Source organism: Ostrinia nubilalis, chromosome 14, assembly GCF_963855985.1.
Source record: "Ostrinia nubilalis chromosome 14, ilOstNubi1.1, whole genome shotgun sequence".
NCBI lineage: Eukaryota > Metazoa > Arthropoda > Insecta > Lepidoptera > Crambidae > Ostrinia > Ostrinia nubilalis.
The window spans coordinates 8,767,426-8,783,086 of record NC_087101.1 but is presented as its reverse complement, the minus strand read 5'-3'; the positions used below and the strand labels follow the sequence as shown (position 1 = coordinate 8,783,086).

The window sequence follows — 15,661 nt, the reverse complement described above, 5'->3', positions numbered from 1 at the left end:
CATCGAACGGTTACCTTGGATTTATGGGGCTTCGGGAATAAGGTCAGGACGACATGAGACCTTTATTTGCGCAAAGACTTTAGGCAGGATGATGAAAATAGGTATGTTTACCTGATTATGTAACTAACATGAGTACCTAATCGTGAAAAACTTTATACGATTAGGTACTTTTAGTTTCCGATCATCCACTAGACCTCTTCCCATTAACCACTATTAGTAGTACGACATAAACACATTTCTACGGCTACTACTCATATTTATAATTCGCCATCATCATCATCATCAGCTACAGGACGTCCACTGCTGAACATAGGCCTTCCCTTATGATTTCCATAGAATTTTGAATTGGATGAGTGCTGTTGTATGGATAACGTATCACAGAATAATAATAAGTACTGAACGTATTCACTAAATAAAAGTTTATCAATCTTTTTGCTCTACAAAAAGGTTCCAACACCTCCTTTTTAAACCACTGTCAAGTCCTAATGACATCCTTGTCAAGAATTTCGGCCATGTCTCACGACAATGCCACGCTATTTTTATTTATTGTGTTTACTACTTGCCATGAATGGGGCATTTTGTTATGATTATATATCTGATAGAAACTCGCAGAACAATCACGGGAGACGATTAAGCAAAAAGTTTAGGAACCAAAAGGCAGGTGACAAGCGATTCGTTCACAAAAATCGTCCGGAATATGAAATGGCTGAAGAAAAAGAGCCCTTGGCCCAAATCGACGTAGCCAGCTTTATACAGAAGCCAGACGAGTATTCCATTGATGAAAATTTACCTTATGAACTTGAAAATAAGGGAAGGTATGTGAGATTTATGAATAGTAAGGATGATCGTAAAACAGACTACAAGTTGTCATGATATCAGGTTTACCACTAGTCCACGGAGAAGTATACCTAAAAACTCGAGTCATCATTATTGCGCCGCATTCTCAAATACAAAATTAGCATAATAAATTAAACGTTTTACGTATTTCTAAATGCCTATTATAAAATATTTCAGGAATCCAAAGTTGAAGCACGAAAACGACTACGGATCTTTATTGGGATATAACTCGGAAGGGTACATTATGAAGAATACCAACAGAGGCCCGTATTATTTGAACTCCAATTCAGATAGCTCGTTCGATTTAGGCCCCAACCCACTTCGCATAAAAGACCCGTTTAATTCGCGTCATTCGAATTTAGATTCTATGTCGCTGTATGGGCTGGGTAACGAAAAGTTTGCGAAGGATTCGGAAAACAAGGCCTATTCAAACAATTACAAGAACGATTTATATGAGACGAACTCTAATCTCATTCATAATCCTGAAAAGAAGTGGTAAGTGGGACTTTAATTCTTATTTCAAATGAGTAATTCTACTTAATTCTAAATATATTGTTCCCAAAATTGTTTCCACTTAGACTCTAAAATAATTTGCGCCATTTTTTCAGCATAAGGAAATATATGAAGTTCCCGTTTTTTTCCCATAACAAAACCGCCACGACAAAACCGAAGAAAGAGAAGAAGAGAAAAGTATTCTGCTTTAACTGCTCTAAGAAAGAAAAATCAAAAGATCAGAGTGTAAGTATCGTGATTCGTGAAGCAGCACTAGTGTATTAGTAGTTTAACCCGGTCGCACAAACCGCGTAAATATTTATTTCTATTGTGTCTCGATTCGCGGGGCTTGAAGGGCTACATATTAACAATTTAAGATGCCACAGTCTTTTTTGTATTTATGTGATGGTTCCATACAAGAATATTAATAATATTTATTTGACACGAAAATACAAAATAATGAACCAATAAAAGAAGAGAAAAGATTTGAGTACGTAATATACTACACATACATTAACTTAGACATTGTGTATTTAGCTCTATAGATACTAAAATACTCATTAATACTTTTCAGAATGACCCTAAAGAAATAGGAAAGGAATATAATCTAGAAACACTTAATAAGAGTTCCATGAACGACCCATCTGACAATTTAGAAAATCTTAAAACTAAATCAACTAGAGGCAAAAGAGATGAACTATCAGACGCTAGTGATAGAGAAAGACAATTGAAGGAACTTGATGAGATACAGAGAAAAGTAGACAATTTGGAAATTACGTCATCATCATACCAAAAGGCTCCATAATTTTTTAATGTAATCCTATATAGTCAGTGATTTTGTTTTAGAAATAAATGTATTTAAGATTAACAAATCTTTTTTTTATGTGTCTCATTGTATGGGCGGGCGCCTTCAAATTAGTGCACAACTACAATTGAATCAATGTTAATACCTATGTTATCCTTGAAATTGTAACTATTATAATAGCCATTGAAGCTATTGATGATGAGGTTCTGTGCGTTATTCGTAAGTCATACAAGCCTCGTTTTATTCATCTCAACCATTTCACTTCTAGATCCACAGGACATAATAATATATAAGCATGACAGGTACTTCATTAGGGTTTAGGACATTGGGTTGGGTGGTAGTTATGCCTGAATTATTTTAACCTAATTGATTAAATAACAAGTGGTTTCTAATAGTATGTCGACATAATTTTGAAAGCTTAGTAATATTTTATTTGTTTACCTTAAGATATTTCAAGTGATGCTATTTCCAGAAGAAATTAAAAATTGTAGGCAATAGGCATCTCAAGGGTTACAATTTGTTACTTCTCTACATTAAGACGCCAAATAGTATGCAAATATTTTGTAAATTCCAATTCAGACACCAATAATAACATTTTGTCCATTAAAAATAGTAAGTTGAATCAACGCTTAACATTTATTTTTGTAGGTAATTCATTTTGTATCTACAACTTTTCAACAAAAGTGGCAAACGACGTATCCAAAATAATAATATTTTCTTTATTAAAAATCACATAAAAATCAACATTAAAACTGAAAAAATAAGTATATTTTATACTTTGAAAAAAAAAATTGAAACGTGCCCATTTTACTGCATTACAAACTTGCTTGGTTTTTACTGTAAGTACTACACATAATTTAAGTTTATATAAACTTGCTAATTAATTCTTATTACATACAACTTATTACCTACTTGCTAACAAAAAATTACATAAAATAACATTATTTTTACGAAAACTTAAAATCCGAAATTTTTGTCCCTGCCGCTAAGCAAACATTTTCTAAAGAAAATGGTCCATCTGAAAAAAAAAGAAATAATATTATGTAAGCCTCATCAAAAACCTTATTTAGCATACTAAGACAACAGATCCAATAAGCCAATATAATACCTATTTCAAACCAAGTGGTAGTTGAGATTCCAGCATCGGATCTTGCTGATGTCATTGCTGCTCTTATAGCCAAAGGTACTGATACTGACACACACATCGGCGGTTCTCCAACAGCTGTAAATTTAAACCAAAAATCAGAAAAAGATCAAAATTATAATTTGAAAACACGCAAACAGTAAGTACACTTCAGGCTTTGCCACACTGGATGCTTTCTGCGGGCAATGGTCAGGTCAATGTGAACGCAGCCCGCATCATACAGGGTATCCCAAATTAGCACGTCACACTGACACTGGAGGTAGCTGAGTCTAAGACGCATCGAATAAGCTTAATCTGTCTATAGAAAAGTTTCTTAAGTTTTAAGATATGACCAATTTTATTTATCCATTTCTATAGAAAAGTTTGTTAAGTGTTGAAATATGACTCATATTAGTTATTTTAAAAAATGGACTTAATATACTTTTTAGATGCGTCTTAAGCTCATTTACCTCTGGTGTCAATGTGACGTGCAAATTTTGGGACACCCTGAACAACATTGTCGGTCTCGATACATTTTATATGTATTATACATTATTATTAGATATTATAGCAGTCACGTATAAAGATACATGAATGCTGCCCGTAGAACGCACCCAGTGTGGCAAACCCCTTCATTAAATAAACGCTACCTTTCGATCCGAAAATAATTGTTTCGCCATAAGAGTTCTTTCTGAAGTAAACCCTAAAGTCTTGCGGTATATCTCTGGCTTGCGGTACGTGATAGTTCCAAGTTCGGTCAGTTAATATTTCTCCAGTATCTGAATTGTATTCTAATTTTTCCGTGACCCAATATCCTAGACCCATGATAAAAGCACCCTCTATCTGCAAAAAATAATAATATTATATAATTGCAATTTAAATTATTAATGAAAGAAAGAAAAGTGTAATTACAGCTGTAAGACTATTCACTGAATGTGTTTGGCTTTTGCTTTGTGTTTATATGATATTTCTATTGACAAAGCCATATTTTGTTCTAACAGTTGGCGACATATTAAGTCATCAAGCGATTTCACTAACAAAGTGAATACTCTGACACGTTGACGACTGTTTAATAAATAGGTACTTACTTGACCAATATCAATTTCAGGACTAACACTGTGGCCAACATCTTGTACAACATCCACTCGTAAAATTTCTCTTTCTCCTGTTAGTATATCCACTTCAACTTCCGCTAAACCAATCGCAAATATATTATATTCCAATTCGCTTTCAGAACCAGCAAATCCTTGTACTTGCAAGTTGACGTTCGAATCAAATGCTTTTTGAATGAGTTCTGCCCAAGAATAACCTGTTTCCATTTGCTCCCGAATTGGCTTTAATCTTTCTAATAATTCCAAACAACATTTACGAACACCAATAATTGCATATTGAGTAGTCAAGCTTCCACCAGAAACTGACACATTTGGGGATATTGTGGTGCTATTTGGTTTAACTTGTATCTTGTCTAGTGGAAGATTTAAAAGATATGCACATACTTGTACAGCTTTAGTATTTATACCTTGACCCATTTCTATACCACCATGTGATATGATAACAGTGCCATCACCATGAAAAACTGATAATAATACATTAAAGTATCGAGGATTAGTTTGAACCCATTTTAAAAGGGAAGCTCGTAGACCCCTTTTCTTCCATCTATTCTCTGTATTAAATTTTTGTGTGGCTATTTGTCTTGTATTGTATTCGGCTCGATCTTTTATAATGCTAAGTACATCCAATATGCCGTTAGAAGCCGATTCGTCCAAATTTAATAATCGAACTTCAAGTGGATCCAAGGACATTTCATATGATAAATGATCCATTATAACTTCCACTGTTGACACAGCTTCCAAATGACCTGTTAATGATTTTATTATTGTTAAAAAATTGGTATTGTAACCAGATAATTATTATTTATCAGAAAAAAATCATATCCAAATAGGATAGCTAATTACCTGGTGCTCTGAACCAAGAGTTTTTTGCAGTATCGGTAAGAGTATCGAAATTTCTGTATTTCCATCGTGACGGATTATAACAATTATTATATGAGCCTATAGCTAAGAAAGTTAAATTTTCATTAACCATAAATCCATGGTCTTCGAACGTATCTAAATTCATGTACTGAATTATTCCTTGGGAGTTAACCGCAACCTGCAAAAAGTATAAAGAACTTATTAACATTTTCGAAAGGTCTAAGAAAAATAGTGCATAAAAAGAGATTAATACTACGGTATCAGCACATTTTATTGAAAAATAAAAATAATTATTCAACTCACTTCGTAATCAGATGAACAAGGGAACCTTTTGCCTAAGGCTCTGGTTATCGAGGTTAAGGGCATAATGAGCCGACAGGGTCGGTTCAACTTATACGAAACGAGACTGCAAGCGACCGCAGAGAGTGTGTTTCGAGATATTTTCAATCCAAAAGAACCTCCTAATCGTCGTACATGAACATCCACCCTAAAATTATGATTTACTGTTGTTTATTAAACATGAATACAATAACTATATTTAATTAACAGATTTTTCCATTTATATTCCCATACCTGTTTTGTTCAATAGCTAAAGCTCTTGCTATCATTGACTGAGGTGCGTCCATCCACTGGGTAGTAGTATGAACTTCTAAGCCTTCTTCGGTTGGTTTTGTTATACAAACAATTGTCTCCATTGTTATATGAGCCTGTCCTCGGACTGTATAGTTAGCTTTAATGACTTTATCGACGTCGTTTCCTGTTTCCGTTGCATCAATTTCTTGCTTTAAACTGACTCTGCTGGAATCGTTTTTAGCAATTTTAACGTCAATAATCGGCTTTTGAACATTTTTGTATGTAACATCGACCATTTTAGCAATTCTATTAGCTATATGTTTCTTCTCAGCAGCAATCACACCAATGGGTTGGTTGAAGTATTTTATTTGCCCACTCGAAAACATTTCTTCGTTTGTTAAAGCAAAAGGATCTTCAGCGGGTGTAAATGAATTCAGTCCCGGTATATCTTTGGCAGAGTAGAATGCGATTGCTCCTGCTTGTTTCTAATAAACATAGAACGTTTTATTCAAACCTAACGATATGATTATCCATAAAATAAATAGCATAAATAGTATTTACTCTTTAAATAATACAAATAGTCTTACCAGCGCACGACTTGGATCTATAGATAAAATTTCACCAGTTCCTACTGTACTTAGTACGAGTGCTGCGTAGACCTCATGAGGATAGGTGGCGTGATCTTCTGTATATAAAGCCTCACCTGCACATTGAATCTGTAAAATTCAACACATTGTAGCCGTTTCAACATTAATTTTGTCTTTAAAACATCGACATTAATTATTATATTTAATTTTTAATTGAAAGTGAAGTATTAAAACAATGAATAGTACATAATATACCAACCAATGCCTCAATTTTTGGTATAGGCTGAGTAAGTGGGTACGTTGACGGATCAGTGTCGAATAGCTGTCGTGCTTGTGACACTGGCCTGGATTCAATCAGTTTTGATGCTCCTGATTGAAACCTGGGATTGATCAATCTTGCAGGACATAATGACAATAAACTCTGAAAAGAATTAGAAGAAACTGTAAAATATTACACTGGTAATGTTTAACAAGCTAAATTACCGGAAAATAAACGAACATCAAAAACAGGCGAGGTAAGAAATTCAAAAAGACACAAGTCATCGATAAAAATATTTAGTAGTTATCTACTCGTACCTTGTAGAACAAGGCAAGAGCCAACTGCTTTCGGTATGCCACTGAAGGTTCACCAGGAATCGCTTCCACCTTGAGCTCTGTTTCCAACATTTTTAATGCGGACTGTAACGTATCATTTGTAAATAATTCCTTCTTGAATAAAAACAATTCTGTAGATTTAGCTCTCGTGAAACTAGGTGAAAGTCCACTGTAAACGATTCTTGATTCTAACACTTTGTTGTTAGAGGCTTGGTATTTATAAAGGAATCCAGCATTCACCACTGCATGCGCGTTTTGAGCACGTGGCATTATCTACAAGATATACAAAATTAAATATTAATTATTATTGGGTCCGTGGCCGAGTCCCCCTGTGTTCGACGCACCCGTGGTCGACGCCCCCGGTCAGATAGAAGCAATTTTTAATAAAATGTACAGTCAGTCACAAAAATATTTATAAACGAATAAATATTTATACTGATAGTACAAATAAATGTTTAATATTATTTTACCATAGTGATACCTAAAAATATAATAGGTTTTATTTTAACCTATCATATTTTATCATAGGTTTTATTTAACTATAATAACATGTAAATCGTTTTATCTAATCAAAATAATTGTAACAATCAGTCTTTAAAATAACTCTACTCTCTCTACATTTAACTAACTACAAATAAAAGTTTTAATTATAAAAGTATTAAGTATTTTTAACAAAAAAATAAATACATCATTTTAAATAGCGTCAAACATGCATGGTTTTCGTTGACTGTACTTAGTGCAAAAGCCGAAAAAAATATGATATTAAATTTATTTAAATCGGGGGCTTCAACCACGGGTGCGTCGAATACTGGGGGACTCGGCCACGGACCCTTAATTATTGTCTTAACTGATTCCTTGAAGTAACTCTTAATAACGATGTAAAATCATACATAATTGAAATAAATATATCAGTTGATACGTTGACTATAGTTATGAAAATAATTTGAAGATCGCGTTAAACGTGGGTGTTTCTGTACAAGCTTCGAGGAGAGGAATCATTTTGACAGCTTATAGAGTGTATCTCAATTGACTGGCGGTGTTCAACCCTCGTATACCTTACCTTATATGTTACGACATTATACATTTCGTCATTGAACGGAGGAAAAAGTACATTTAAAATTACTTTTCCTTTCATATCTGTATTTAGAAATTGCTGCATGGTCATTATTTTTGTTACTTTTGGAGAACACACTGAAATTGAAAATGACATCATGAATACTGTGAAAAATACACGGTGCTACTTTGCATCCTTGCCATATTCACAGAGATAAAAGTAGCGAACAATACCTATTATTTTAGACAAACAAGAGACTCACATAAAAAAAACACAAAGTGTTTAGTAAATTTGGTTTTGCAGTACAAATTGGAATAAACTATTTTTTTCTCGCACGTTCAACAGACGCAATTGGAATAAACCTAGTGAGCGTCAGTTTTTACAAAAGTGTAATAATGCAAAGTAACATCGTGTATATCCCAACTAATATTATAAATGCGAAAGTAACTCTGTCTGTCTGTCTGTCTGTTACGCTTTCCCGCTTAAACCTCGCAACCGATTTTGATGAAATTTGGCATAGAGATAGTTTGAGTCCCGGGAAAGAACATAGGATAGTTTTTATCCCGGTTTTTGAAACAGGGACGCGCGCGATAAAGTTTTTCTGTGACAGACAAAATTCCACGCGGGCGAAGCCGCGGGCGGAAAGCTAGTTGCCTATATGTAGGTAAATCATTTTTAAATAAATTTCAAGACAGAAGAATCCAATTATTCTTACCTATTGTTACTTGCGCACCAACTGTTTCAAGTAATAGGTAAATATCTGACGGAAATTCATTGTGCTGATGTTTAATCATCAAATTGCCTCCAATAGTACCCAACTAGAAACAAAATGTAAATGAATATTTTAATAACTTTATCAATAGAATGACCTTCAAAGAAAAATGTAATTTGCTACAACCATTCATACTACCACTTAAAAAAGTGTTTATATTATTATAAACTTACATTTCGCACTGGAATATGTGCCACCAAATCCAGATGATCACGCAGAACTCTTAAATATTTAAAATAATTTTGTTGTGAAAATTCGTCAAATATTTTTAGCAATGCTGTAAGAGTTGTGCCCGAACCACAAACTAAATTTTGATCTATTTCATATGTTTTTAGTTCTTGCACGTCACTTATATCGATAATCATATTTGGATATTCTTCTATAGGGTACGCACCTGAAAATTCAATAATAATAATATTGTTCTCAAATTAATAATTATCAAATATTTGAATTCTTATTTAAAGACTTAATTTTATTGTCTTACCCTTTGCCGTATTTCCAGCCACGAGCATATAAGAATCTGTTCCTTTTGTTTTAAAAATATTAAAAATATCGTTAACATTTTGTACTCTGTACCAACATTTGCCATCCTCCAAATGTATTTCTTGTATATTCAATTCATCTACATCATTGTGTGATACAACACACCAATCATCATCATCGCATTTATGTTTACAAATGATCCCTTTCTTCGTGCATATGTGCAGGTCTTCTATATCATTAATATCTTGTGGTGCTGGAGCATCTTTAGCAAATGTTTTAAAAGCCTCAAGAATGGGCCGGTATCCAGTGCATCTACATATATTACTGCCTAAAGACTTTTCTATTTCAAGCATTGTTATATCCGGCTTACTTTCCAAGAGGCTAGAAGAAATTACATTTAGTTTGTTTCAAGAATAAGGTTAATGAAATTTATTTAAATCTTCGTCTTTCAATCGAAATACGTCTAATGCTGGACAAATGCTGCTTTGCACTCCCCCTGAGCCATTTACAACTACTACGCTAGCTATTATCTTATTTTATTGTCTATTTACGTACTTACCAATACATAGACATAACCCATCCTGGAGAGCAATGCCCACACTGTGTGCCATTATGTTTCGCCAGAACTTTCTGAATTGGATGGTACCCATCCAGCCTGTTTCCCAACTTTTCTATGGTTGTTATGTCCCAGTTCTGGCATGAAAGTATAGACACCATGCACTGTAAAATTCAGATTAGATATTACACAATTTTGTAACCCAACCAGTGTCATTATCTGAGTTATCAGTATCTCAATCTCTGGGCCCCGGTCATCATGTAGCACCATAAAGCTTGGGAAGTAGAATCCAACGAACCCAAACTCGATAAGTTTCCTCCGCTTCGTTTAGGAGTCCCTATGGCCACCTCTTGACTCCATCATCAGGACCCTAGACACCATCTAGCACTAAACTGCTCGAAAAGACAAATCCAACGAACCCAAACTCGATGAGTTTCTGCCGTTTCGTTTAGGAGTTCCTATGGCCACCTCCCGAATCCATCATCAGGACCCTGGGCATCATCTAGCATTAAAGTACTCAAAAAGACACATCCAAGGAACCCAAATTCGATGCGATTCCGCTGTTTCGTTTAGGAGTTCCTATGGCCACCTCCTGACTCCATCATCAGACCAGCTCAATGGTACCATAAAATTGCATTGTCATCGTACTTACATAAGTGTACCAAGTTTCCGCTCAATCGGTTGAGGAGAAATGGTCTTAAATTCAGTTGCAAGATTTGTCCCACACATACTAACAAGTGAAGTCAATATAAAGCTTGTAATAATAATAAAAAAACAATCTCCCTAGTTTCTATTTAACTATTTATAATCATAGCATAATTATTGCTCGGAAGACCATGTAGCCCTTTGTATACCTTGTTATAGTAACCTACTTGTGGTTCTCAATAATTCCAGATTAGATCATAAATCGTTTTGTTCGTGTCATGCTAGACTGACAGATTCGGGATTCGAACCCACACCTACGCTGTGTATGATTCCGGTACACGAGCTGCCCGGTTTCAGAGAGTCTCCAAAGTTATTTATATACAACAAAAATAAGAAACAAAATAGGTACAGAATTCACAGCCTCCGGTGTGCAGCCTTCGCCTTTGACGACGCTGACAATGCAAGCTCCGCAGCCAGCCTCCAGACACATGTACTTAGTTCCGCGAAGACCCGCTCTGTTCCGCAGGAACTCGACCAACGTCATTTGGGAGTCCACATCGCAACCCACTGTGAAAAACAAATGACAGTCTTCTATAAACCATCTTCTGCATCTCGTCCCAAAACGGGACTATTCCTACCTCTCGTTCCCACCACTGCAGCTCCTGCGCAGCCAGGATCTGCAGCTGGACCGCTTGGTATTCATTCATACATAATGCTGTTAAATTCGAAGTTAGAAGCCTATAATACAACGCATAATATGTACTTAACCCACTTTATACTACCGTCGTTTTAAAACAACACGTAGAAACAAAAAATATTGGAGAATATGTAGGTACTTTTGTTTTTATTTATTTATGTTACTTGACAGCGGAAGGCTTTGTCGTCTTAGTCTATGTGGCAAATCTTAATAATTCTTTAGGTTCTAATTAATATTTACTAGTTTATTTAGCCATTTTCAACGATGAGTTTTTCAAGATAAGTTATAATAATAAGTTGCACAATTTATTGAGATAGTTTATATAAATCGTGATGTTAGTATCATAAACTACATATAAACATCAAATCACACTGATTCAGAACCTTTGGTAAGAAGTTATAACGAAACATAACTGGTGTTGTTTATAAACGCCAGCAGTAAAATGTACTACTTTATCTTTCAAGAAATTATTCTTTTATTTTTTACTGTAGGACACATTATCGGCCTCTGAAGCTTCATGAAATCGTCGAGGAGCTGGAAAATGACGATAATTTTTCAGTGCTAGATTGTCTGATCATTATCGATACAGTAGTTAATACACATTATATAGATATAAACAATAACAACACAACTAGAATAAAAACAATCACTGAGCCACTGCCCCAATAGGATTATTCCACTATGTTCACCTCGATGATATCACCTGGGTGAAGAAAGTGTTATTTTTCGTGTTCTCATTTCACCTCAGAACCATTTCACCCCCACCCAGGTGATATTGTCCAGGTGACTTAATTTGACTAAAGCAGTCGCTTTTGTTCATCTAGGAATTAATTCACCCAGGTTTTCGAATTTGTTTACCAGGGTGAATTAATTCCTAGGTGAACAAAGGCGATAGTTTTAGTCGACGCCATCCACCTGGAAAATGAAGCTAGGTGAAATGGTTCCGAGGTGAGATGAGGACACTAAAAAGACAAATAAATATTTCTATTTCTATTTTACTTTCTTCACCCAGGTGAACAAAGTGGAATGAAATGATCCCCCCCCCCCCCCCCCCCAATAGGCTCCCCGCTCAGCATTTATCCTGACATTCTCGTAAGGACATGTCAAGAAGCTGGTCTACCTAGGACACGCTTGCTTTTAGCATCGCACATCCTTTCGAAGAGACATCGACTCGAGTTCGATATCCCTCAAAAGGGTGCGCAATGCAGGGAAATATCGTGGTACCTATCTCACGTTATGTATTTTTACAATTAAAGAAACAAAAGATAATACCAAAAGTAATAAATTACTTAGTTTTGTCACAAAAGCCAAATAAAATAAAGGACGGTTTACTTTATGCAATGCATACCTCAAAGTAGTGCATTTTACTACTGTTATAAACGACACCGCTTTTCCGAATTTCCATGAGGGAAATATTTTTTTTCTTATTTTTCCCATGTTATTTGTCAGTTTTTGAGCCTCATATACAAATATCATTAACTTTGGAGATAGTAAAATGTTTCAGGAGTATCTGGGTTAAGATTCATGTTTAATTTGTAAAATATATAATGTTGAACGTGCACCTGGCAGATAACTAAATTTCAGCTCGTAATTTTAAAATGTACCTACACTCGACGTCAAATAAATCGCACCTCCCGCAACAAGCATTTTCAAACGTATGCATCCCCACTTCCCACCAATATTGGTACCATTTAAAAGCCTAGTTCTAACCTTCATTTCATTAAAGAAAAGGTTTTTACCCCAAAAATGTGTCTTTAGAAGGATCCAGAGTCACTTCTTCAAAAAATAGGTAGTTACGCTAGAGCCAACTTTTATGGCTATAAAACTGTTAAGTTGGGTTTAATTGCTATCCATCTGTTAAAGAGGACACGTGAAATCATTATTTGGTTTTATAACCATAAAAATTGGTCTAATTGATCCCATAGGTGGGCCCAAAGTGAGGTATTTTTTCAAGTTACATTTATGGTATATGTTAATCATTTATTAAGAAATTAAATGTGTTTTTCTTTAAGCATATTTATTGGGCTTTCAAATAACACCAATATTGTTGGGGTACCATGATTGTGTCAGAAGAAAATCGTTAAAGTTCGCGTCGCGGAAGGTGCGGTTTATTTGATGTTGAGTATATTTAAATAAAAATGAGTTGGCAACTTAAATACATAGAATGGCAAGGTTAATTATAGGTAATTGTTTTTGCTAAAAGAAGCTTAGTTTTATCAGCGCCGAGAGATTGTATGCAAAGTGTTTGAAATAACATAACTCTTTCATACTTTCGTCTTTATCATCTGGTATAAGCTATATTATGTAATTGTTTTTCTGAATAAAATAAAATTTAAAAAACTGTAATCAGTCAGGTAGATAAACATGAAAGTTTATTTTTTTCAGGATGTTTTCCTTGCGAATGTTAACGTGTCTCCATGTAGCTTATCACATCAAGCTATAACATTTTGTTGCAAAATAGCCCATAAAAAACTACGTATATACGTAGTTTTTTATGGGCTATTAATATGCTACAATGAAAGTGAATATTTTTTTTACACATCAACCAAATAAAATAGTGAAAAATAAAATTTTTCTACCTATCTATTAAGACCGCCAAATTATTATGTCATCTCTTTTGTGTATTTTTTCTTATCTTGTCTTGTGTATTCTATTTATCTACTTACAGAAGACCCCACGTCGAGCTAAGCTCTATGGCATCAGTGTTATCTAGTATATCTATAAAAGCGAACGGTCACTAACTGACTGACTGACCGACTGACTCACTCACTCATCACGAAAACTCAGAAACTACAAATCACTCAGGAGTCTCAAATTTTTCATTGGGATTCCTTTTAGAACACTAATGCCCGATTTCACCATCAATCCCAAAATTTTAAGTGACCCCTATTTTAACACTTAACAGGTATTTTGTTTTCAAAGGGGTCACTTAAAAATTAGGGATTGATGGTGAAAACGGGCATAATTTTAGACGCTCACTAAGTTGGGATTTTGCAAAATTCATCTCTAATTGGGTAAAATGGGGTCTACGCGTATGAAGTCGCGGGCGGCCGCCAGTTTATTTATTTATTTATTTAACATACACTGGTCATCACAAAAATCGACCCTCCCGCGACAAGCACTTTCAAACTTATGCATCCCCACTTCCCACTAATATTGGCACCATTTAAAAGTCTAGTTCTAAACTTCATTTCATTAAAGGAAAGGTTTTTACCCCAAAATGTGTCTGTAGAAGAATCCAGAGTCACTTCTTCAAAAAATAGGTAGTTACGCTTGAGCCAACTTTTATGCCTATAAAACTGTTAAGTTGGGATTAATCGCTATCCATCTGTTAAAGAGGACACGTGAGATCATTATTTGGTTTTATAACCATAAAAATTGGTCTAATTGATCCCAGAGGTGAGCCCAAAGTGAGGTCGTTTTTCAAGTCACATTTATTGTAGGTATATGTTAATCGTTTATTAAGAAATTAAATGTGTTTTTCTTTAAGGATATTTATTGGGCTTTCAAATAACACCAATATTGTTGGGGCACCATGATTGTGTCAGTAGAAACGAGCTTTCCTGTAAAACGTAGGTGGGCCGATTTTTGTGATGACCAGTGTATTATGAGATATTTTTGCAACACAAACGTATAATGTATTGTAATCTGTAAAATGTATAATAAAGTCAGTACATACCAGAATACGGCTTGCCATTTATCTTAAACTGTACTTTTTCCATGTCTTATTCGGACCAGTCGATAACAGTTACTGGCTAGAAACAGTTTACGAAATCTATTTATTATCAAAAAATCCGCCTAGTGCAAGATACGTTCACATGTAGTGCAACATTAGCACAATATGATACGAAGATATTAACATATTTTTTATTCTTGTTTGAAACAAAACAGAAAGTGTCTTTTAGCGCTCCTGCACACGACGCCGTCACCGCGCCGTCGCCGCGCCCCTACACTGTTCATACGCGCCGAGTAAAACCGCCGCCGCGCCGCCACCGCGCCGCCGTCAAAGCATAATTTCGCCAGCAGCGTGGCGGCGGCACGGCAGTGGCGCGGCAGCGGTCTTCACGCGGCGCGTATAAACAGTGCAAAGGCGCGGCGGCGGCGCGGCGGCGGCGTCGTGTCTCGTGTGCAAGAGCAACAAACAAATAGAGACATCTATTTGCTGACTGATTTGATACACTATTGCCCTAGCTAGAGGTCGTATTGCATACCATCGTCATAATTTCAGCTACTCCGTCTACTGCTAAACATAGACCTCCCCCAATGATCTCCAAAATCTAAACACGCGGTAGCGTATCAAGCCAAGTTCAAATAACAGAACTAGCGAGCAGCGCCGAGTGTAATATTACACAATTAAAAATAACTTAATTTAACAGTGGAGAGAAAGTTTTGTAAATAATATAATTCAAAAATTTTTGGATATTTTTTTAATCTGATATCACTCAAAATACTTTCTAAGATTAAGATAAT

General features: G+C 35.2%; 2 protein-coding genes across 2 annotated transcripts; one reads left to right on the top strand and one right to left on the bottom strand.

Moving 5' to 3' along the window:
- Window positions 1-510: 510 nt before the first annotated feature.
- On the top strand, window positions 511-2,195 carry LOC135077854 (uncharacterized). The gene is made up of 4 exons (XM_063972391.1): window positions 511-815; window positions 1,015-1,332; window positions 1,446-1,575; window positions 1,904-2,195. The coding sequence occupies exons 1-4, from the start codon at window positions 526-528 to the stop codon at window positions 2,132-2,134; spliced, it is 969 nt and encodes a 322-aa protein (XP_063828461.1). The 5' UTR covers window positions 511-525; the 3' UTR covers window positions 2,135-2,195.
- A 632-nt stretch (window positions 2,196-2,827) lies between these two features.
- Window positions 2,828-14,933, bottom strand: LOC135078109 (probable aldehyde oxidase gad-3). The gene is made up of 17 exons (XM_063972685.1): window positions 14,871-14,933; window positions 10,904-11,061; window positions 9,853-10,013; window positions 9,295-9,674; window positions 8,984-9,204; window positions 8,754-8,856; window positions 8,045-8,175; window positions 6,967-7,257; window positions 6,650-6,811; window positions 6,391-6,519; window positions 5,804-6,288; window positions 5,534-5,717; window positions 5,213-5,408; window positions 4,346-5,115; window positions 3,908-4,100; window positions 3,243-3,356; window positions 2,828-3,152 (listed from the first exon to the last, which is right to left on the bottom strand). The coding sequence occupies exons 1-17, from the start codon at window positions 14,911-14,913 to the stop codon at window positions 3,082-3,084; spliced, it is 3,792 nt and encodes a 1,263-aa protein (XP_063828755.1). The 5' UTR covers window positions 14,914-14,933; the 3' UTR covers window positions 2,828-3,081.
- Window positions 14,934-15,661: the final 728 nt, after the last annotated feature.